General features: G+C 44.6%; 1 protein-coding gene across 5 annotated transcripts in view; it reads left to right on the top strand.

Moving 5' to 3' along the window:
- Window positions 1-22,110, top strand: part of TEX15 (testis expressed 15, meiosis and synapsis associated) — a 225,256-nt gene that overhangs the window by 75,372 nt on the left and 127,774 nt on the right. Inside the window, exons 3-5 of one of the 5 annotated variants that reach the window (XR_003856818.1) lie at window positions 10,114-10,261; window positions 20,173-20,320; window positions 20,450-20,807. Coding sequence is in view for 1 of the 5 variants with exons in the window: in XM_029602024.1 (XP_029457884.1) it covers window positions 20,240-20,320; window positions 20,450-20,536 (168 nt within the window). In the remaining 4 variants the exon portion in view is untranslated. Of the gene's footprint in view, window positions 1-10,113; window positions 10,262-20,172; window positions 20,321-20,449; window positions 20,808-22,110 lie in introns of those variants that run through there. The other 4 variants (XR_003856819.1, XR_003856817.1, XM_029602024.1 and 1 more) reach the window with 4 other exon arrangements.

A 22,110-nucleotide genomic window follows, 5' to 3' on the forward strand; every position in this document is an offset into this window, starting at 1 on the left:
TAGTTCACTATCCTTTCCTTCAGCAGAGTCTCCATTAATTTTCCCACCACTGAGATGATGCTAACTGGCCTGTAGTTTCCAGCCTCCTATTGATTAATAGAAGTTTATGTACTTTTCCTTCAGGAACTTATCAAAACCTTTTTTAAACCCAGCTACACTAGCTGTATTAACCACATACTCTGGTAATTAATTCCAGAGCTTAATTGTGAGTTGAGTGAAAATAATTTTCTCTGATTTTTTTTAATGTGCTACTTGCTAACTTCATGGAATCCCCCCTAGTCTGTGTATTATCTTCCTTCCAGCTTGTTGCAAGCTTCCAAGTTCTCTTTCCCTGTTGATTGTAACTTTTTGACTTATTCCTACCTATTGTTATCTATCGTTTACTTGAATTGTTACTCCAGTTATTCCCTTGTTAATTGTAAACCGATCCGATATGGTTATTTACTATGAAGGTCGGTATAAAAAAAACTGTTCCCTGTACGAACAAGGATCAGTCCAGACTGTGGGTTATGCTCCCAGTCCAGCAGGTGGAGTCAGAAGCAAAAACTCGAGGGGGGGTCTATATGACGTCACCCCCTATGCCTCAATCCTCAGTATCTTCTGACTCCAGCAGGTGTGAGCAGGGGACTTAACGGTCCCCAGCACAGGTTTTCTAGGTTTTAGGCCTTTTCCTGTTTCTTTTGAGGGATCAAGATAATTAAAAAAAAAAAAAAGAGTAGTATTTAGTTTTAATATAGCCTTTGTTTCAGACTTTTGTCTGGTAATTTTTTGACAGGACCTTGTTGGCTTACTGTTTTCTGTTTTCACTTTCTCTTTTCTTTGGGGTAAGTGTTTAAGTTTTTTATTTCAGAGACAGTACATTTCACCTCTTGCCGCTTCTGGCGGCACTGGAGGGCCGCCAGAAGCGGCCCTCCAGTGCCCTCCCGGCTCTCCTACCCCCGGCTCCGCGAAGCGCCATTCCGCGGGGCTGCCGCCTTCTGGGAGGTCCTTTCCCCAGCAGTGCTTGCTTCGGTAGGAAGAGGGAGGGTTGTCTTAGCATTTTTGCTAAAAAACTACGACCTTTTCAGGTCTTTGCCGTGCTGTCTGGTTCCTGCCTCCCCAAGGGAAGGATTTTCTCTCTCATGTCGCGGACGTCGACTTGTGTTTCCTGTGGGCGTTTGGGGAGCCGCCTCTCGGACGAGGGGCTGTGCTCCGGCTGTAAACCCACCGAAAAAGTTGGCACGCCATCGGGGGAAGGCACAGGACACCAAATGGAAGACGGCACTTCTCGTCAGCGGCAAGCCCCGTTCCCGCTGAGTGCGGGAACGGCGGCCATTTTATTCTCTGAGGAGGAAACTGGCGCTTCAGATTGTGAGGAGCTGGGGGACCCAGTTCCTCGTCAAGCTGCCGTTTCAACACTTACGGTCGGCTCAGGAGAGCAATTTAAGGTAGGGGAACCCCTGGGAGGGCTTCCTCCAGGTTTGCCAGGTTTTTCCCCGGAGTTTGTGGTTTTAATGCATCGCGCTTTTTTACAGAGCTGCGGTCAGCCCCTAGCTTCGACCTCGGGTCCTCCTCCTGCCAAGATACCACGTTTGGATCCCTCTCTAGGGGGACCTTCGGCACAGGGTGTGAACCATCCTATAATTTCCACTCCGATTCTTTCTAAGCCTCCCATGGGTCCACCACGGACCTCTCCGGTTATCCCATAGGAAAATGTGATTCCAGACCCACTAGGAGATGATCCTACGCTATCAGTTCAGGTTGAAGGAGACGATCCACGGGTACTTCGCATCTTCCAATTAGAGGAGTTGGAGGGTCTCATTCCACATATTCTCCAGGAGATGGACATTGACCCTCCCCCGGATCCAACTCCTTCAGACCCCAAGATTAAGAAGGGAGACCCCCTCCTTGCGGGTCTTCGTCCCATGGCTAAAGCTTTTCCTACACACCCCAGTTTCTTACAACTGATTTCTAGGGAATGGGAAACTCCTGAGGCCTCCCTCAGGGTTAACAGAGCTATGGAAAAATTATATCCTCTTCCGGTGGATTTTCTGGACCTCCTTAAGGTACCGGCAGTGGATTCTGCGGTCTCTGCGGTGACTAAAAGCACCACCATTCCTGTCACGGGCGGTACGGCCTTGAAGGACTTACAGGATAGGAAGTTGGAAGTTTTTCTGAAAAGAATTTTTGAAGTTTCGGCTCTCGGAGTACGAGTGGCTATTTGCACCGTTCTTGCACAGAGGGCGGGCTTACGTTGGGTTCAACAACTACTCACCTCGCAGGACCTCCCTACTTCTGAGGCTCAACAGGCAGATAGGTTAGAGTCCGTGATTGCTTATGGTGCCGACGCACTCTATGACCTTCTTAGAGTTCTCTCTCGGTCGATGGTTGCAGCAGTTTCGGCCCGCCGTCTTCTGTGGCTTCGTAACTGGTCAGCGGACTCTTCTTCCAAGACACGTCTGGGTTCTTTGCCTTTCAAGGGAAGGTTCCTCTTTGGTGAGGACTTGGATCAGATAATCAAGTCCCTGAATGAAAATGCGGTACATAAGCTTCCAGAGGACAGGCCTCGTTCAGCTAGATCCTTTAGTTTCTCAAGAAACCGATCCCGGAACCAGTGACGCGCTCGTGTAAACAGACAACAACCAGCTTCAAGGACTCCTTCCTTTCGCTCACAAGGCTGGAATTGGTCCTTTCGAGGTCGGCGGACAGGTAAAGAGGCTACAGCGACCCGCTCAACCTCTAAGCCGTCGCAATGATGCCAAGTTAGCCCACGAGCTGACTCCGCGGGTGGGGGGCCGGCTCTCTCTCTTTTACAGGGAGTGGGTTCGAATCACGTCGGACCAGTGGGTCTTGGACATCCTAAGACAAGTTTACGCGTTGGATTTTGTCCGCGCCCCCAGAGACAGATTTCTTTTCTCTCCTTGCGGTTCTCTCCACAGACAGCAAGCCGTCTGTCAGACTCTCCAGCGACTGCGTTCTTTAGGAGCGATAAGACCAGTGTCCATCACCGAGCTGGGTCAAGGTCACTACTCCATTTATTTTGTAGTTCCCAAGAAGGAGGGATCCTTCCGGCCCATTTTGGATCTCAAGACTGTCAACAGAGCACTCCGGGTTCCTCGCTTCCGCATGGAAACGCTCAGGTCGGTCTTAGCAGCGGTCCATCAAGGGGAATTTCTCGCTTCTTTGGACTTGACGGAGGCGTACCTCCATATTCCTATCCATCCGGATTTCCAACGTTTTCTCCGTTTCGAGATTCTGGGACAGCATTTCCAATTCAAGGCACTACCTTTTGGTCTAGCCACAGCTCCTCGAGTTTTTACAAAAATTATGGTTGTAGTCGCAGCGGCCCTTCGTCGGGAAGGAATTCTGGTTCACCCATATCTCGACGACTGGCTTATTCGGGCAAAGTCCCGAAGACAGGGGATCCTTGCAGTAGAAAGGGTAGTGTCCCTGCTTCAGTCCCTGGGCTGGATAATCAACTACGACAAAAGCCGTCTTACTCCATCTCAGTCGTTGGATTTTCTGGGCGCTCACTTCAACACGAGAGAGGGGAAAGTGTTCTTATGTCCAGAGCGAGCGCAGGCATTGAGAGAACAGGTCTCTCGTTTCTTGACTCTCCAAGTTCCAACAGCCTGGGATTATCTACAAGTACTGGGGACTATGGCATCCACGATCGATCTAGTTCCATGGGCTTTTGCGCATCTTCGGCCTCTACAGAAGGCTCTCCTATCCCGTTGGAAGCTGACATCTCAAGAGTACAGTGCGGTTCTTCCAATTCCACTGGCAGCTCGACTCAGTCTCCATTGGTGGTTGGACCCTCACAATCTGGCCCAGGGAGTATCCTTGGAGACACCGGATTGGTTAGTAGTCACCACGGATGCCAGCCTCACGGGTTGGGGGGCGGTATGCCAGTCGAGCTCCATACAAGGAATTTGGACACACGAGCAAAGTCAGTGGTCCATCAACCAGTTGGAGACAAGGGCCGTTCGCCTTGCCTTACAGGGATTCCTTCCTCTTGTTCGTCAAAGAGCAGTCAGGATTCTCTCGGACAATGCAACCACGGTATCTTACATCAACCGGCAGGGAGGCACGAAGAGTCACCTGGTTGCGTGGGAAGCGGAACGCCTAATGCAGTGGGCGGAACAACACTTGTTTCGGTTAGCGGCCTCTCACATCGCAGGAGTAGACAACGTTCAGGCGGATTTTCGCAGCCGACAACGTCTGGATCCGGGAGAGTGGGAGCTCTCCAGAGAAGCGATGATTCTGATACAAGATCATTGGGGTCTTCCTCACGTAGATCTCATGGCCACAGCCAAGAACGCACAGGCCACTCGTTTCTTCAGCCGCAGGCGAGAACACGGGGCGGAAGGCGTAGATGCTCTGGTCCTCCCGTGGCCCAGAGAGATACTTCTTTATGTCTTCCCTCCGTGGCCCCTAGTGGGGAGGGTTCTTCGTCTCATAGAAGATCACCCAGGACCAGTAATTCTGGTAGCCCCGGAATGGCCGAGGAGAACATGGTTCGCGGGCCTACTTCATCTAGTTCGCGATGGTCCGATTCGCTTCAGTCATCTTCCTCGTCTTCTCAAACAAGGTCCCATATATTTAGAGGAGGCACATCTCTTCTGTCTTGCGGCCTGGCTTTTGAGAGGCGTAAGTTGAGACGCCAAGGATATTACGGTCTAGAAAGACATCCACCTCTGTTACTTTTGTCAGAGTTTGGAAAGTTTTTGAGGATTGGTGTGTGGTTCATGATATTGTACCAGATAACGCCTCGGTGGTTCAAGTCTTAGCTTTCTTACAAGCTGGTCTCGACATGGGTCTTGCATATAACTCCCTTCTGGTACAGGTGGCAGCGTTGGGAGCCTTGCTGCAGGCGGGGATGCTTTCTCCACTCTCTTCTCACCCAGATATACTCCGTTTTCTTAGGGGCGTACGGCAGTTGAATCCTCCTTCCAGGTCGCCCTGTCCCTCTTGGAGTCTTAATTTGGTACTCGAGGCTCTTGTAGGACTTCCGTTCGAGCCCTTACGTGCGGCCACCATCAAAGACCTCACTCTCAAGACTGTCTTCCTCGTAGCCATAAGTTCAGCTCGTCGTATTTCAGAACTCCAAGCTTTGTCATGCCGAGAACCTTACCTCCGTATTTCTGATGATGGTATTTCCCTAAGGACGGTACCCTCTTTTCTACCAAAGGTAGTCTCCTCTTTCCATTTAAACCAGTCGGTAGAACTTCCTTCTTTCTCGCTGTCTGATTCCAGACAGCTCCGCAGCTTGGATGTTAAAAGATGTCTCATGCAGTACTTGGCGTCCACTAATGATTTCCGTCTTACGGATCATCTTTTTGTTCTATGGTCAGGCCCAGGAGGGGTCAGATGGCTTCTAAAACAACCATAGCTCGATGGTTGAAGGGTGCAATTGCTGCTGCATATATAGGGAAAGGGCGCCAACCACCTCTGGGTGTTAAGGCACATTCCCTTCGGGCGCAGGCTGCGTCCTGGGCAGAAAGTTCTTTGGTGTCTGCTCAAGAAATTTGTAGAGCGGCCACCTGGAAATCACTACATACTTTCTCTAGGCACTATCGTTTAGATGTTCGGGCTCCGGAGTTTGGTTCCTTTGGAGATAGTGTCTTGAGAGTAGGGCTGGTTTCGGCCCACCCGGAGTAGGGAAGCTTTGGTACATCCCACAGTCTGGACTGATCCTTGTACGTACAGGGAAAAGAAAATTATTCCTTACCTGCTAATTTTCGTTCCTGTAGTACTAAGGATCAGTCCAGATGCCCTCCCTAGTTTTTTAAGGGTTGTAATTGGGATAAGCCTCTGCTCGTCACTCCTATTCTTTCTGCTTCTTATAAACTCCCCCTGGGGCTCCAGGGGTTTTTCTGTTTACACAGTTCAGTTGGACAAGTTCCTTTTGTGAGTTGTTTTTATTAGTTTAATCTTCGTTCATAATTGTTGAACAAGTGTTATTCTTGATCCCTCCGTCTCTTCTCTTTGGCTTTGTAAGTTTAGTTACTGAGGATTGAGGCATAGGGGGTGATGTCATATAGACCCCCCCTCGAGTTTTTGCTTCTGACTCCACCTGCTGGACTGGGAGCATAACCCACAGTCTGGACTGATCCTTAGTACTACAGGAACGAAAATTAGCAGGTAAGGAATAATTTTCTTTTAAATAAATAAAAAAAATAAATATTATCGAAAAGAATAAATAACCGTTTTACGTTTACCCGTTCAAGTCATTTCATGATTTTATAGACCCCTATCTTATCCCCCTTCAGCCGTTTCTTCTCCAAGCTGAACAGCCCTAACCTCTTTAGCCTTTTCTCCTAGGGGAGCCATTCTATGCCCTTTAACATTTTGTTCGCCCTTCTCTGTACTTTCTCCAGTGCAACTATATCTTTTTTGAGATACGATGACCAGAATTGCGCACAGTATTCAGGGTGCATTCTAACCTTGGAGCGATACAGAGGCATTATGACATCCTCTGTTTTATTTGCCATTCCTTCCTAATAATTCCTAACATTCTGTTTGCTTTTTGGACTGCCACAGCACAATGAGACAACAATTTCAATGTAATATCAAATATGATGCCCAGATCATTTTCCTGGGTGGTAATTCCTAAAAAGGAACCTAACATTGTGTAGCTACAGCATGGGTTATTTTTCCCTATATGCATCACCTTGTATGTCACCCCCAAGTGATACAGGAAATAGGAGGTGAAAAAAATCCATCAGCTGAAAAAAGCAGAAAAAAGTGACTAGGAAGACCAGCAACCAAGGGAGAAAAGTTGTAATGCAATGACCACAAATGCTCATAGTCTGAGCAATAAAATCCCAGACCTGCCGGCCCTAATGGTGTAAGTGGACTTGACATAATTGCTGTTACAGAGGCATGGTTCACTGAGTTTCATGATTGGGATATGGCCTTCCCTGGCCATAACTTATTATGAAAGGACAGAGAGGATAGGAAATGGGGAGAAATAGCTCTTATGTCAAACAGAATACCCCAGCAACTTAAATGCAAGGGAAGTGGGGTAAGGAAGCATTATGTGCTGTCCTAAAAAAAGAACATGGTGCTTCCATGTTCATGGGTGTTCTCTTCAGGCTTCCAACTCAGAAGAGCTGGACAGAGATCTGGTCAAACATATCCAAAAGGTGGGAAAGAAGGGAGAAGTGCTGCTTGTTGGAGAAAGTAATCTGACGGATGTAGATTGGGGTATTCCTTTTGCAGAATCTACGAGAAATAGAGAGTTAGTGGATGCCCTTCTAGGGACTGTGCTCAAACAAATGGTAATGGAAACCATGAGGGAGGGTTGATACTTGACCTAATGCTCACAAATGGGGATAATGTCTCTAATGTTTGTGTAGGTGCCTACCTAAGCACTAGTGATCGTCTAGACGGTATGGTTTGATATCGCAAATAAGATACAGAGGAGTCACACGAAGACCCGAGTTTTGAATTTCAAAAATATGGACTTTGTCAAAATGGGGATATTTGAGGAAGAACTAGAAGACTGGGGGAAAATGGATGAGGTAGGAGCTATTACAATGCAACAAATCTGTGTGTTAAAAAAGTAACAAAAGTAAGATGAAAAGAAAACAGTTCTTGTTCTCAAAGGAGGTGGCTGAAATAAAGGCAAAAAAGTATAAAGGATCACAAAAAGAGGAACACATGGAATAATACCTGGTGAAACTGTGGGAGACAAAAAAAAATCAGGAAAACAAAATGTCATGTGGAAGAAAGGATTGCCAAAATGGTAAAGCGAGGTGCCAAAACATTTTTCAGATATTTCAGACAAAGAAGGGAGACCTAAAGTGGAATAGTGAAATTGAATGGTGACAAGGAGCAATGTGTGGAGAGAGATGAAGAAATGGCAGAAATATTAAACAAATACTTCGGTTAGGTATTCACAAATGAAAACCCTGGAGAAGGACAGTTGCTGGATGCGAAGTCCAAAGATGGGGGTGGATTAGACAAAACTCCATTTACAGAAGAGAATGTATAGGAAGAGCTAGGAAAACTGGAAGTGGAGAAGGCCATACAGCTGGATGAGATACATCCCTGGATACTGAGGGACCTCAGAGATGTTCTGGCAGGTCCGCTGAAAAACCTGTTCAGTAAATCTCTGGAAACGGGAGTGGTGCTGTGTGACTAGAGAAGAGCTGTGGTGGTCCTGCTTCACAACAGTGGTAGCAGAGAGAAGGCTGGAAACTACAGACTGGTTAGCCTCACATTGGTGGTTGGAAAATTAATGGAGATGCTGCTGAAGGAACAGATTGTGAACAATCTACAATCCGGTGGGTTGCTTGACCCAAGGCAGCATGGATTCACCAGGGGAAGGTCCTGTTATACAAATCTGATTGATTCTTTTGATTAGGTGGTTAGATAATTTGATCAAGGAAGATTTCTAGATATGATTTACTTGGATTTCAATAAAACTTGATACGGTCCACTTAAGAGGCTTGTGAATAAAATAAGAAGCTTGGGACTTGGTGCCAAGGTGGTAGAGTGGAGTACAAACTGGTTGACTGGAAGGAGACAGCATGGAACATACTCTGAAGAGATAACCGTATTAAGTGGAGTGCTACAGGGATTGGTCCTCCCTGACAGCTGGCAGGACTATGCTGGTGCAAAACTGGTCTGGAGCTTCAACTATACCAGCCCCTTTCCCCTTAGGTTGAGCCCTCAGGGTTTGGGTGCCAGCAGAACTAGGTGCAAGTCTCGTAGGAGTTGGTAATGATGGAAGTTCCGGTCGTGGCTAGGGTCAGAGGCAGGCGGCACACAAGGGTGGTCGAGGGTCCAGGCTGAGGTCAAATGCTCTGAGTTTAGACATGGTCCTAGGCAGGCAGCTGGCAAGGATGGTCAGAGTTCAGGCTAAGGTCAAGTCTGGTAGGCAGTCTGAGAGTAGGCATTGAAACGCTAGGGAGGATGAAAACTGGACTTGGAAAGACGAAGTAGGTAGGACTTGGAATGCTGGATCAGGAAGGCAGAATCAGGAACGCAGGAACCAGCAGCTCCGGAGCAGCAACTATCAGTCAGGATGCAGGGTGACCCACTTGCTGAGGGTATTGATCTGTGGCACACCTGGAGTTTAAATACTCAACTATGTGACATCTTCCTGTGTCTGCTGATTGCAGTTCCCATACTGTGGGACTGTAAAGTTAGATGAGTGCCATGCTCGTGCACCTTGGGAAGCCCTAGGAGCATCATAGCGGTGGTGGTGGCAGCCTCGCCACAAATCAGAAGAGGCTGTTGATGCCTGAGGTGAGTGCGCCGACTCTGTATATAATCCTTGCTCCATAAAAGTTTCTCATCCTTCCCCTAAAGTATAAATGCAATATCTGTTTTAACCCCTTACGTTCCTTAAACAACAATTAGTGCTTAATAGGTATATTTAAGCGTGTGACATCTTTCAAACTCTCCACCGCAGAGTTGCAGGAGCCAAGTCGCTGTAAATAGCTAATTTGTGTCCTTCCCAGCCAAACTGCCTCTGCACTTGCACTTTCTCCAGAATCTACTCTTTAATAGAAAAATCCCTGATGTCCCTAGGGAGGTTACCCTGTTGCAGGCGCAACGCCCTAAGGCCATGCTCAATACATTCTTTCAATTGTTCTATGCCATCTTTGTAGCATCACTTTAATATCCCGCACCACTTGTACTGCATATTCATACTTAGCATATTTTTGACAGTTCAGCCTGTTTTGGGTAAATCATTTGCTGCACAAAATTCAGCTGGACAAAGATACATTTTAAAAATGAGATTTATTGTTTGGGGGTGGGGGGCAGGCCCCGATGTCCTCCTTCTTCCTTTGTAACTTTGTTCAAAATTTCTTTCTCAGCTGGATTCTGTTTCCCTCCATCTTTCTCTGCTGTCAGCAAAACAACAAAAAAAACTATGTGGCTATTCCCCTCCATCACTGACCCCCCTTAAAAGAACAGTAGTTGGCTGGGGATATCCTCTTCCTCCCTGCTTCAAAAATGCTCAGCCATTTAGTGTATTAAATATCGACAAGTTAAATTTAGGCAATTATTGAGCTGAGCCTTTTCAGTGGGTCTTTGAATATCTACCTCATTTGCATCTACTGGCTGCAGTTACCTACTCCATGTATACTGATGATATTTTATATTTTTTTGGCATAGGTTCTTTTTGGAAAAGTGAAAAAAGTTCATCCTGTAATAGAGAAGAAGGAAAGTTGCCCTTGGATCCAACACCAAACTTTGATTGTCATATGTCAAGAATTTCACCTTCTGTTAAGACCCTCTTGATCGACAAGTCATTTGCTCATCAGTACGTAGGTGTTTTAATTTTCTAAATGGGTCATGCACTAGTTTTGATGGATACTTGCCCTCAGAAATGAAAGGTCGCAAATAAAATTCTGTTCATGATGTTCACTTAATCTTTGCCGAGGGGATAACAGACTTGATTATGTAGGGCTAAAACAGTTTGAAAGAGTCCTAAACAAGAGACAACACATTAACTAATAATTAAACTTAAGGCACTTTGCCTGTTCTAGGAACAACCAAATCCAGCCATATTGGACCACAAGCCAGTCTGAATTTCTGGGGAAAATTGAAACATGGACCTTGGATCGTAACCTTTATATTAGGTTCAACTTAAAGGATTTTATAAAAGAAACCACCATTATTTCACTGTATTAGACCAGGAATCTCCAATCTTTTCAAAAGAAGGTCCATATAGGAACTTTCAAATCATTGAGAGGGGACAGGGCTGAGAGGATGGATGGAGGTCCTCCTCAGTGCTGAGCTTGGAGGGTGAGGAGGAAGGGAGAGGATACCTTTTGTTTTTGAGGCGTGGGGGAACCGTATCTGGCTTTTCTATGACTTGAAATGCTGGAGAAGGGGTTCAGGTTTCCAAGTGTAACAGGGATATGTCAATAACAATTCAGTAGAAAGTTGGCAGTTCTTCCATTCCCCAGAAACTTTGCTCCTTTCCTCCCCTTTCCCCAGTATTTGTCTGCATAGGAAAGTAGAGGGTTGGTAGGGTGTAGAGTAGATGGATGGCAGGATGGAGTGTTTGTGTGTTAATGCACTCTACGTACATCCTCCCTCCCCCATGATTTCTTGCTCCTCTCTCCTACCTTCTTTCTCATTCCTTTCTTTCACCCCTTTTCTCTTTTCTTTTTATCTCATTCCGCGCTTACAACATGCAATATTTGTGGTAGGAGAAAAAGAACCCTCTCTAGAGACCTTAATCCAGGGAGAGATGCTCAGACTTGGTACCTAGGTTATAATAATGAGGATTTCTGCACTCTATACCTCTGTCTGCATCTTTAGGGGACAATTCATGCTTCTCCCCCACAGCTACAAAGAGATGGCAACACAGTTGGGAGCTCCAGGAACCACAATTCTTACCTGGCTTTCCTTGGCAGCCCCGCAAAAACCATTGCTCAGTAAAACCAGTGCCTGCCTTCCTATGGCCTGCACCATTCTCTACAGCAGCAAAAAATTCCTTATGGATGTGCTGCTTTGGCTACACCTGCGCAAGCTGCACTATTTACAGTATTGCATAACGCAGATAGTGGAGGCCTTACACTGGCATGCCCTGCCGATGCCAATCTGATGAGCTGCTACTTGCATTTCTGACTTCAAATACTTGAGCGGGTGGTAGTGGCGGAATGTGCTCCCACCACCACCACTTTAGGCCAGATCAAGCGGTTTCTGGCATCATGACCACTGCCTTTATTGATGGAAGCCAGATGAAATTAAATCCAAGGACCATTGTTTGGTGAGTCCTGTATTAAATGCTCAATTTAAAAAAAAAAAAAAACTATTTGTATTTTATATTGCACTTTTTGGTACTTCAAAGCAGATTACACTCAGGTACTGGAGGCTTTTCCCTATAGCCAGAGGGCTTACAATCTAAGTGGTTGATCGATCACGACATGTTAGTGCTCTAACGCGCATTATATTGTGCATATCACACAATATCACCACGTTAGAGAACCATCCCAGTGATCTTGCGCAATATATACAATATTTTGTATCTCCCAGCCCAGATACCCTCCCCTATTACAATGACTTTCTTTGCATGTGATTTGCATGCATGACTAAGGCAAATGAATGCCAAGAAGTTCATTATCAATCAATTTGTTGTAAATATTTTATCGCGGCCGACTGAGAAGGTAGTCAGCAGCGATAAAATAATGCAACCTATTTGAAATGCGTTAAATATAAGGCAGGAGGCCCGGGACCTTAAAGTGAGTCCTGAGACTCCTGCCTCACATTTAAAGAGAAAAGAAAAGGCTCATGCAACGGAAAGGTAGATGTGGGGGGGGGGGGGGGGGGGGCAGTGCTGACTTCTATCTCAATCTGAAGCTGCCAGTCGAGGCAATGCCATCTTCCCCAAAATGTTTAAAAAAAAAAAAAAAAAGGCAGCACAGCGAAGGCCCCTCCCAAAAGATAAAAACAGAAGAATATGGTCCCACACTCCCAAGTGCGAAGCCTGGGACCCTTTTTTTTTTTACTTTCGGAGATCTCTTTCACTTGGGGGTGAGGATTGTGGCAGCAGGACACTGGGGACCACATTTTCTGTTTTAGCTTTGAGGAGGGGAGAAGGGAAAGCCTGGGCCATCTCACATGGTTCTTTTTTTTTAATTAACATTTTGAGGGGTGCCGCCTCGACTAGCTGCCCTGGGTTGAGATGGGGTTAGCATTGACCGCTGCTCTACCTGCCCATTTGCCGTGACTTTTGGGGGGGGGGGGGCAGCAGCTCTTTAAGGCGATGGTGTTCTTGTGTGGTTGGCAACGCCATTGTGTTAAACGGCTGCTCACCACTTTCTTTTGTCCCAAGGTGTTTGGTTATGAGACAAAAGAATGTGCCATATAGCCGCAACAGTGGGGACTCCTCCTGTGAGAAAACATCACAGCTTAGTGCTTCCAGGATAAATTGGTAACTGAGGCTTCACAGAGTAAAGTGATTTGCCCAAGGTCACAAGGAATGTTAGTGGGATTAGAACCCTGGTTTTCCTGATTTATAGCTCTGCTCCATCTAAAAAACTATGGCGCGAATGTAATAAACCTGTGCCAACTTTTAATAATGTGTGTGAAAAACACAAAGCCCACTTGATGCTATAAACTAACGGTATACAAATCACGGCACTAAAAATCCATGGTGAGCCCAAAAAGCACATCAAAACTGGCATTAAAACCATCATGCAAAAAACCATGTTAAACACAGCAATAAAAATCTGTGCTACTTGGCAAAATGCTGCAGTGTTCCCACCGACATACAGAAAACCATGGTAAACAAGGCATTGAAAATCAGAGTTATCTGGAGAAATGTTGCAGTGTTCTGTGTTGGTTGAGAAAAGTGACCTAGTCTGACCTGTGGTGTGATTGGTGGTACACAGATATACATCTGTTTTCTTGGACACTCCTCTTCACAGGGAAATAAAAGGAAGCCTTTTCCAGGTTATTTTATCAGTGTTGGATGTTAGACAAGCTCCAGACAAGGTATTGGAGATTCTCTTGGTGTCAGTGGTGGTTCTTGGTTCTTTGTGAATGCTGAGTGGTGTCTTTTGTGCTGCTTGTTTTTCCCTTGCTATTTCCCATCCTTTTGTCCTTTGTCTATGATTTTGAGTGAATCTTTTGAGTGCATCTGATTGTTCATCTGTGACTATACACTTTTGGGTTTAGGTTCCAGAAAGAGTGGAGCTGAGTGTTCATAGCTGTGTCAAGAATGGAGCATGACAGAAGAGGTGTGAGTGGAGGAGTTGATGAGCATGATAGGTGGGCTGGTGGCAACAGAGAGGCCAGGAGGAGATGTGGTGCGTGAGTTGGTGGAGTATAGCCAGGAAGGGGAGAGGGGGCGGGAGGAGAGTGGTAATGCATGAGCTAAAGGCTGGGGGGTGTAGTTATAGAGGAGGAAAATAAAAGTAATGGAGGGGTCAGAGCAGGGGGAGGGGAGCAGATAATAACGCTCAGGGACTTACCCCAGTCATCATCAGGGAATAATGAGCAGGCAGGAACCAGCAGCTGGAGAAGAAGTGGTGTCAACACGATGTGCACTTCAGGGAGCAAGAGAGATCTTCTGGTGTGGTGGATCTGCGAGGGGTACATGGCACTCTTCAGGCAGACAACATCCTCAAAGCTCAAGAAGATGATCTGAGAGAGCATCGCCACAGATGTCAGCAGCCTGTCAGTGACAACTAAGAGGGTGGACCAGCTGAAGCATCAATGGCAGGACACTAGAGGGGCTGCCAAGGCAAAAATGGTGCTGATTGAGAGGTCCAAGTGCCAGACGGGAGGCAGCCACTATGTAATATGCAGCTGACACTGTTGGAGAAGCTGGACCTGTGGCCTCTCCAGCAGGACATTGCTGGGGTATGTACTGGTGGTACTGACATGGAATCTGCAGAAGAAGCAGTTGAGTTTCTCGGCGAATGTTTCTCTGGGGTGAAGAGGGCTAGCTGAGGGAGGGAGGGTCAGCAGTATTTAATAGCACTTGGCTCTGCTATGTCTTTTCATCTTAATTTCCCAGGTGCTTATCTGCCAATGAACACAGAGGGCGAGGCAAAGAGAGCCAATCAACTCTGTATCTCTCTCTGATGAGAACAGCAGAGTGACCCACCAACAATGTGCAGTTGCCAAGCGAGATACTGGCATCTGATGCTCAGGAAGATGAAAGCCAGATTTGTTACGCTCCATTTCATATTGCCAGACACATCCTTTATAGGCATCCCGGATGTACCACCAACACCTGGAACCATTGTGGGTGTCATTTGCTACAGGCGCCACTGTGGTTGGCGCCTAGGGCTCCACACTATCACAATCCCCCACCAACAGGAACACTTCTCTCCAGCATTGATGGAATGGCAGAGCAGGTAGCTGCAGAACTGCTTATGAAACCAGTATGGCAGCAGGATGGACAGCAATACACCAAGAGATGGCGTGCAAGAGAAAGGAGATGTGACAGATGCAGAGAGAGTCCAGAATGTCTGTCAGGGAGAGCACCGCCTCAGCCGACATTTTGGCTGATTGAGTGAGAGCTTCATCCAATGTTGTCAGTGTCCTATGAGGGCTTGACTCCATCAGATGGGACATGAACAGGACCCTTATCCGTGTGATTGGGCTCATGTTCTCCCAGGCGGTGAGTTTCATCCTCCAACTCTGAAACTACGGAGTGCAGCATCCCCCCATGCAAAGCTGTATGTGCTGGCCATGGACAGAGTTATCCTCGAAGCAAGTTCCCATGGCATTGAACTGTTAATGACTTTATCTGGACCTGACCTTATGCTGGACCACCAATGTCTTTCTTGAGGTCAACTGCCATACCAGACTACCAATGACTTTCTCTCAGTTCTCTTCTATGACAATGATTGGCACATAGCTGTCCTTAAAGTTTCCTGGATGCGCACCCCTCCTTCCTCCCACGAGAAGGGCAAAACATCCGCATTCTGCTTTCATGCTGGACTACCAATAGAGTCCCTGAATTCCTGCCATGCCAGACCACCAATGAGAATTCCTGAACCCTACTACACTGTCATATTTATTTATTTAAAATCTTTTCTATACCGTCTTTAAGCTAGGTACCATCACAACTATTTACAACAAGACACAAATATTAATGTTGGTAGATGTCTTGTTTTTTTATCCAACTAAACAGGTGCCATCAGGTTACGGTAACATAGTTTCATCATAAATACTAAGTGGTGGGTGTGATACATTATGTCCATTCTTATCTGTGACCGCTTTAAAATAGATTAATCATAATATCTTATCCTTTGGTGGTGAACGAAAGTATATAAAAAAAAATACAATACACACACATATAGAGTAGGGTAATGTGTGTGGGTGTTCTGCAGACCGCATCCTATACGCTTCGGATTTTACTCTCCATTCTCTCTGTGATACGCTTGTTTAAATAGCCATGTTTTAAAATTTTTTCTGACTGTTTTAATGTCTCTTTGTAAGCGGATTTCTGCTAAGGAAAGCGCCCTTTCCCTTACTTGGGTTAGTCTTGCTGTTTTTGACCGAGGGAATAGTTAGTAGTGCTTTATTTGCTGATCTCAGGTTTCTGTGAGGGACGTGTACGCGAAGGGCTGTATTCAGCGATTCAGCTTTTTCGTTATGTATTAATTTATGTATGGTACATAGGGTTTTGTACTGTATTCTTTGTTCAATGGGTAACCAGTGTAGTTCAGCTAGGGTTTCGGTGATATGGTCTCTCTTACTTTTCCCACTTAGAATTCTTGCGGCAGTGTTCTGTAGTATTTGGAGTGGTCTTATCGTATTGTATGGTAAACCCAGTAGAAGGGCATTACAGTAGTCAGTGCTCGTGAAAATCAGAGCTTGTAACACCGATCAGAAGTTATTAGTTGTTAGTAGTGGTTTTAATCTTCTAAGAGTCATGAGTTTGGCGTATCCTTCCCTTACTTTTAAAGATATGTGTTGTTTTAGGCTTAGCTCCGTGTCAATTATCACTCCGAGGTTTCTTATTTTCTCTGCTAATTCTATTTTTTGGTTGTTTTTGAGTATGATTGGGTTTTGAATGATTTCAATGTTTTTACGTTCTAAGTGTAGGAATTCTGTTTTCTCTATATTAATAACTAATTCCATTTGGTTTAGTAGCTATTTGATGACATCAAGATACATGTTGGCTATGTTTAATGTTTTTTCTATTGTGTCCTCGATGGGTAAAATTAATTGAATATCGTCAGCATATATTTAATGGGAAATGCCCAGACCAGCTAGCAGGTGACATAGTGGCATAGTGTTGAATAATGTGGCCGATATAGCTGATCCCTGTGGGACTCCTGTTTGAAGATTTATTTTTTTTGACATTATGTCCTTGATCTGTACTTGGAAGTATCTATTATTTAGGTATGATTTGAACCACTTGATTTTTTCCGTCGGAAAAAAAATCAACAGAACCAGAGGTCACGATTTGAAGCTCCAGGGAGGAAGACTCAGAACCAATGTCAGAAAGTATTTCTTCACGGTGAGGGGTGGTGGATGCCTGGAATGCCCTTCTGGAGGAAGTGGTGAAGACCAGAACTGTGAAGAACTTCAAAGGGGCGTGGGATAAACACTGTGGATCCATAAAGTCTAGAGGACGTGAATGAAGAGTGGGTGGCTCGCAGGAATGACGGCTACTACCTGGAGATAATACCCTTATTCAATAAACATACACATGGTTAATGCGACTCTAACATTGCTCTAAGAGTCCAACATTGCTCTAAGCTTCAACAGCAAGAGAAAATGAGGAAAAAATGATTTGCATTCACAAAAAGCGGGGAGTAGCTTGCTTGTTATGGCGGTTACTACCCCAAACCAAATAAGCCTGATACTTCACACATATCCAGCATAGCTCTCTGCTTCAACAGCAGGGGGAATGAAGAAAAGTGGATCTATATACAGACAACAATCAACAAGGACTGAATTACAAAGTCTGGGTAAACAAATAAGCATGGGTGTAGCTTGCTTATTGCGGCGGTTACTACCCCTAACTAATTAAGCTATATATTTCACTTAGATGCAGTTCCAACACTGCTCTCTACATTAATGGTGGGGGTGGAAGGGAAATAGAACCAAAATGTTACTAAGAGCCAAGAGAAACAGATAAGTATGAGGAAAAAAAAAAAGTGCGAAGCTTGCTGGGCAGACTATATGGGCCGTTTGGTCTTCTTCTGCCGTCATTTCTATATATTGTATTGTTACTTAGTCCTATTTCTTCTAATCTATTTAATAGGATGTTATGATTTACAGTATCGAATGCCGCTGATAAGTCAAGCATCACTAGAATGTAATGTTTACTGCTATCAAAGCCTCTCATGTCTGTTAGTGCAAGCAGTAGTGTTTTTGTGCTGTAGTTTTTGCGAAGGCCGTGTTGTGATGGGTACAGTATATTGTTGTTCTCTAAGTGTTCCGCTGTTTTTCTATAGCTTTGTCTATTAATTTAGCAATTAGTGGTGAGTTTGATACTGGTCTGTAATTTTAAGGATGAGCAGATCGCTGTTTTCTTTTCTTTAGAATTGGTTTACGATTGCCCCTTTTAATGTGTCTGGCATGGTTCCTTCTTGTAAGGATAGATTGATGATATTTGTTAGTATCGGAGAAAATGTGTTGGCTACCTTTTTATGTCTATGGTTGGTATTGTGTCGTGTGCATGTGCGGCGGGGTTTGGTATCTTTTTTAGCATGGCTTCGACTTCTAGTTCTGATATTTCATTGAATGTCGTCCATTGTTTAACGTCTCTTTTTGCATTTTAATGTTTTGTTTAGTTATATTGGGAATCTTTGTTTTTAGGTTCGTGATTTTGTCCTTGAAGAAGGTAGCTATTTCATTACATCTATTTACTGGTAGGTTTTGGGGAGAGTCAGCTTTGTCATTGGTGAGGTTTTTTGCAATGGTGAATAGGGTTCTTGGGTTGTTTGCGAATTTTTCTATTTTAGTACAATAAAATTGTTTCTTTACGTTGAGGATTACTTGTTTATAATAGGCCAGGTGTTTTCTGTATTTAGTTAGATTTTCAGTTGTTTTGTTTTTTTCTCCATTTCTTTTTCTTTTTTTCTCAGATTTCTTTTGGTTTCCTTTATCTTTTCGTTATTCCAGGTTTTTGTTTCTTTGGGTTCCTTTATGTTAATTTTTTTATTGGGTTTATCTCGTCAGCTAATTTCTTGGTTGTTTGCATCCATGCTGTAGTTGCGGAGCTGCAGTTGGTGTAATCCATATCTTTTAGTTGTTTCTTCTAATTTGTCTTTTAGAGTTTCTATGTTACAAGGAGGGGCGATATTTAAATTCGATGGGTTTGCTTTTTTGTTGGTAGTTGTTCAGTATATTTGATAGTGGATTGTATGAAGATGTGATCTGACCAAGGGATCTGTGTATAGTCTGTTTTAATGTGTTCTAAGTGGCTGTGGTTGATAAATGATAAGTCAAGAGAGTGTCCTGCTTTGTGATTGGGCTCATCAGTAATTAGCGTGAATCCTTAGTGCCGTCATGATATTTAATAGCGTTTGGCAGATGTTAGATAGGGGATTTGCATCCATATGCAGGTTGAAATCGCCTAGTACAATGGTGGGTTTTTGAGGTCTTTAAGTGTGTTGTTAGGAATTCAATTTGTGGGGAGATGTTTAATTCTAATAGGCTTGGGAGGCAGTATAACAGGCAGATTTGTAAGTTTAGTTTCGGACCAGAGCGATTTTGTGGTTTTTGGGGGGTGGTGTATCGGGATAAGTTTACATTTAAAGTTTTTTTCAATTATTAGGAGTAGTCCCCCCCCTTCTCTTATTTATTCTAGGGATTGAGAAGACATCATAGTTTTGTGTGCTATCTGATTTTTTTTTAACCATGATTCTGTAACTGCAATGAAGCTTGGTTTTGTGTCGTATAGTAGGTCTGTAATTATAGGAAATTCTTAGTGATTGATTGTGCATTTACTAGTAGGAAGTTATCATTAGTAAATTACTTGAAATTGTGTGTTGAGATTTTGGTCTTTTTTATTTGTATGATGTTACTAGATATTGTTTTCTTGGTTTCGTTTGTTGTGTGTCTGTTTCTGTGATTATGTGAGTAGGTCTTTCCGTATTTACCTTTTTTTAGGCAGGTTTTGATAGGTTGTATTCCAGGTTCATTTTGTTTGTTGTCCATTTTTCAGTGTCTGTTGTTTTGGCTTTGTCGTCTGGTTGTCTTGTGTTGTGGGGTTTTTCAGGGGTGTACAAAGGGGCATGCCCCTTTGTTGCATCCCTTTGGTGCTCAACACCTGTGCGCGACGCCTTCGGGTCCCGACTTGGTTTTAAATCCCTCCTCCTTGGTGCGCTTTTCCGACGTCGGTGACGTCAGCGTCAGCCAAGGGGGGGAGGGGCCCAGGTCGATCTCCGGAGGCTGGTTCACCGTCGCCTGTAGGGTGAGAGAAGAGAAAAAAAAAAAGAAAAACAGGTTAGGAAGCGGAGCTCAGAAAGAGAGGGAGAAAATCAGGTGGGTTGAGCCTGGATGGTGCAGTAGGCAGGGCATAGTGCATCATCGTTGCTCATTGCTGCAGTATGTGGAAATGGTTGCACAGATGTTTCTCATACTCAGATGCCTCGTCTCTGCCATTGCTGGACCTGCCATCAATGCTTATCTTTTCTCTTCCTGTGAATGTTTACATTCTAACATGCTACAGCACTTGCTGGTTTCCCAGTGGGCTGGATGATTTCCTACTTGCATTTCTCACTTTTTTCCCCCTTCTTTTGCAAGTGGATTCATCATAGTCACTGCACTGACCAGAGTGGTGGTTAAGCTCCACCTTTTTGTCTCAGTGCAGATGTTTTCTCCCACTTGGATGCCTCATTTGAGCCATCGCTGGACCTGCCACCGACACTCTTCTCCTCTCCTCTCCTCCTGTGTGAGTATTTATGAACAGAGATTCCTGTGTAGTATTCTTGCTGGTACCACAGTGGGTGCTAGATGATACATCTCTAGGGCTTCTGATTTGCATTTCTCACTTTTATTTTCTTTTCTCTTCTTTTTGCAGGTGTATGCATCTTTATCATCAGTACTTGTTACTGTAGTCTGCAGAAAAGGTTCCATTCCTGTTCGCTCATTGCAGCAGCTTTGCTGAACTGGTGGATCATCTACAACTTTTGGATGCTTCATCCGTTTTTGCCAGACTGTCTCCAGGTTTATGGATCTGTTGATTGCATTTATGACTTTTGCTGCATATACTACCTTATATATGCTCTGTTTCGCAGGCTGTTAGTGTTGCTCTTGAAATGTTATTGGACTCTTTTTGAATATGCAACCTTGAATTTTATGCAGTTGCTTCAGAGTCAGTCTTAAATTTTTATCTCTGCAATTAGTTTTGAATTGAAATAAACAGTCTTAAAATGTTACCTGGCATAGTTTGTTTTTTTCCCGGTAGGCAATTGGGTCACAGATGAAACAGGCCGTGCCACCTTGGGCCAGAGATTTACACACAGGTATGGAAAATTCTGATCCAACAATGCAGAGCCTGTTAGGGGCATCATAGGCTGTGCCTCCTTGAGTCAGGGATTTTCACACTGACTCAAGGATGCAGGCCTTCTAGAGTTGTCACAGACTGTCTCCCCTGGGACAGAGATTTCCATACAGATGTGGAAAACCCTGGCCCAATGATGCAGATCCTGCCAGGGGCATCATAGACTGTGCCTGCTTGGGGTCAGGGATTTCCACACTATGGAATGGAGGAGACATGTCAGTCATTAAAAATGTTATTTTATTAAAATTACAATCAAAATTCATAATAGATTTTAAAAGAAAAATGGTAGATGGCCACGGTATGTATTTCTTCTGGCTTTCATCTTTCTTGAAGTTGTTACCAATCTGAGAAGAGAAAAAATTGTTGGAGTTAAAATCTCTTCTACACAACTGTCCTCATTCTTGTCACCCTCACCACCACCACATGTAAAAACATGTGGGTGGTGGTGGTGAGGTGACTCCAAAATAGTCCGCTATAAACCTTGCGGCGGCGGTCATTCCCACTTGATGTACTATCTCCATCCGCAGCAGGTACAAACATATTCAGCTCTGGCCCCATGTCGGGATTCACATCCAGATGAATGACATCTGTTACTTTCTCTGGTGAATACTGCACTGCTCCTCCAGAGTGGTCAAGGCAACAGAACTGACTTTTCAAAAGGCCAAATATACATTCTATGACTACTCTGGTTGTCATGTTGTACCTATTTATAACTGTTTTCTGCTGCCATACATAGTGCAGACAGGGGCATGAGCAGACATGCCTTGCAGTCCTAACCAGCATCTCCTGCAAAATGTTAGAAAGAACAATTCATTAACTTGCTGCTGTCATCTCCCACCCACCCTAGAGAGCTTTCATGTACCCACCCCAGACAGCTAACGTTAATGCATAACAAAATAGTGCTTCTTGGCACCATGCACCAGAAAGCATGCGCTATGGTGCTTCGGTAACACTCAAGAGAGCTTATATTATGACATTTTAGCTTACGCTTTGATTTGACTTACCAAGCAACCTGCCCTTTGCCTCATTTCCCTTCGCTGAAATGCAGACTTACAAGGATGGAGGATTCATGGCTGTTTAAGGAAAACTTAAAACAATAATAATGACCTTCCTGGCTGCATTGTGCACAACTTGGAAATGCTTCTTATCATAGTATGCCATTTCTCTCCCATATTGGG

The sequence above is a fragment of the Rhinatrema bivittatum genome, chromosome 1 (assembly GCF_901001135.1).
Source record: "Rhinatrema bivittatum chromosome 1, aRhiBiv1.1, whole genome shotgun sequence".
Taxonomy (NCBI): domain Eukaryota; kingdom Metazoa; phylum Chordata; class Amphibia; order Gymnophiona; family Rhinatrematidae; genus Rhinatrema; species Rhinatrema bivittatum.